General features: G+C 44.7%; 1 protein-coding gene across 1 annotated transcript; it reads right to left on the bottom strand.

Annotated features, from left to right (window-relative positions):
• Positions 1 to 186: 186 nt before the first annotated feature.
• On the bottom strand, positions 187 to 519 carry VOLCADRAFT_90903 (uncharacterized protein; the record flags this gene model as incomplete). Its single annotated transcript, XM_002950436.1, has 1 exon — positions 187 to 519. The coding sequence occupies one exon, from the start codon at positions 517 to 519 to the stop codon at positions 187 to 189; it is 333 nt and encodes a 110-aa protein (XP_002950482.1).
• Positions 520 to 966: the final 447 nt, after the last annotated feature.

Here is a 966-nt window from a genome sequence, read left to right on the forward strand (position 1 = left end):
CAGCCATCAGCTAGCACAGGAGCTACGGCCCACTCGCGCGAACAGCGCGCTCTAGTTGTCTGTCTGTCCGTCCGTCCGGAGCGTTTTGGAAATTCCGCGCCGGGAGCGTGCCATACGCGATTAAGACCGCGCCCATAATAACGGGAGGTCGCCGGTTCGATCCCTACCGCGATTATGTTTTATGTTTCATATATGTGCATATATGTACATATATGTATATGTGATATGCAATATGCAGCGATATGCAGCGATATGCGATATGCAGCGATATGTAATTTGCGGTATGCGATATGCGGTATGTGATATGCGTGCGATATGCCATATGCAGCGATATGGGATATGCGATATGCAATATGCGACATGCGATATGCAATATGCGATATGCAATATGCAATATGCGATATGCAATATGCGATATGCAATATGCGATATGCAATATGCAATATGCAATATGCGATATGCAATATGCAATATGCAATATGCAATATGCGATATGCAATATACGATATGCATCTGCATTATGCAAGCATACACAGTCTGCAAGCATGTGCCATTTGCGATCTGCAAGCATATGCGATCTGCAAGCATATGCCATATGCGATCTGCAAGCATATGCCAAATGCAAGCATCTGCCAAATGCAAGCATTTGCAATCTGCAAGCATATGCGATATGCAAGCATATGCGATATGCGATCTGCAAGCATATGCGTTATGCGGTCTGCAAGCATAGGCGATCTGCAATCTGCAAGCATATGCGATATGCTATGCTATGCTATGCTACGCTATCCTGCGCTATGCTATGCTATGCTATGCTGCGCTATGCTATGATATGCTATGTTATGCTGCGCTGTGTTATGCTATGCTGCGCTATGCTATGCTATGCTATGCTGCGCTATGTTATGCTATGTTATGCTATGTTATGGTATGCTGCACTATGCTATGTTATGCTATGCTATGCTGCGCTAT

This window comes from Volvox carteri (genome assembly GCF_000143455.1).
Source record: "Volvox carteri f. nagariensis unplaced genomic scaffold VOLCAscaffold_18, whole genome shotgun sequence".
Lineage (NCBI taxonomy): Eukaryota > Viridiplantae > Chlorophyta > Chlorophyceae > Chlamydomonadales > Volvocaceae > Volvox > Volvox carteri.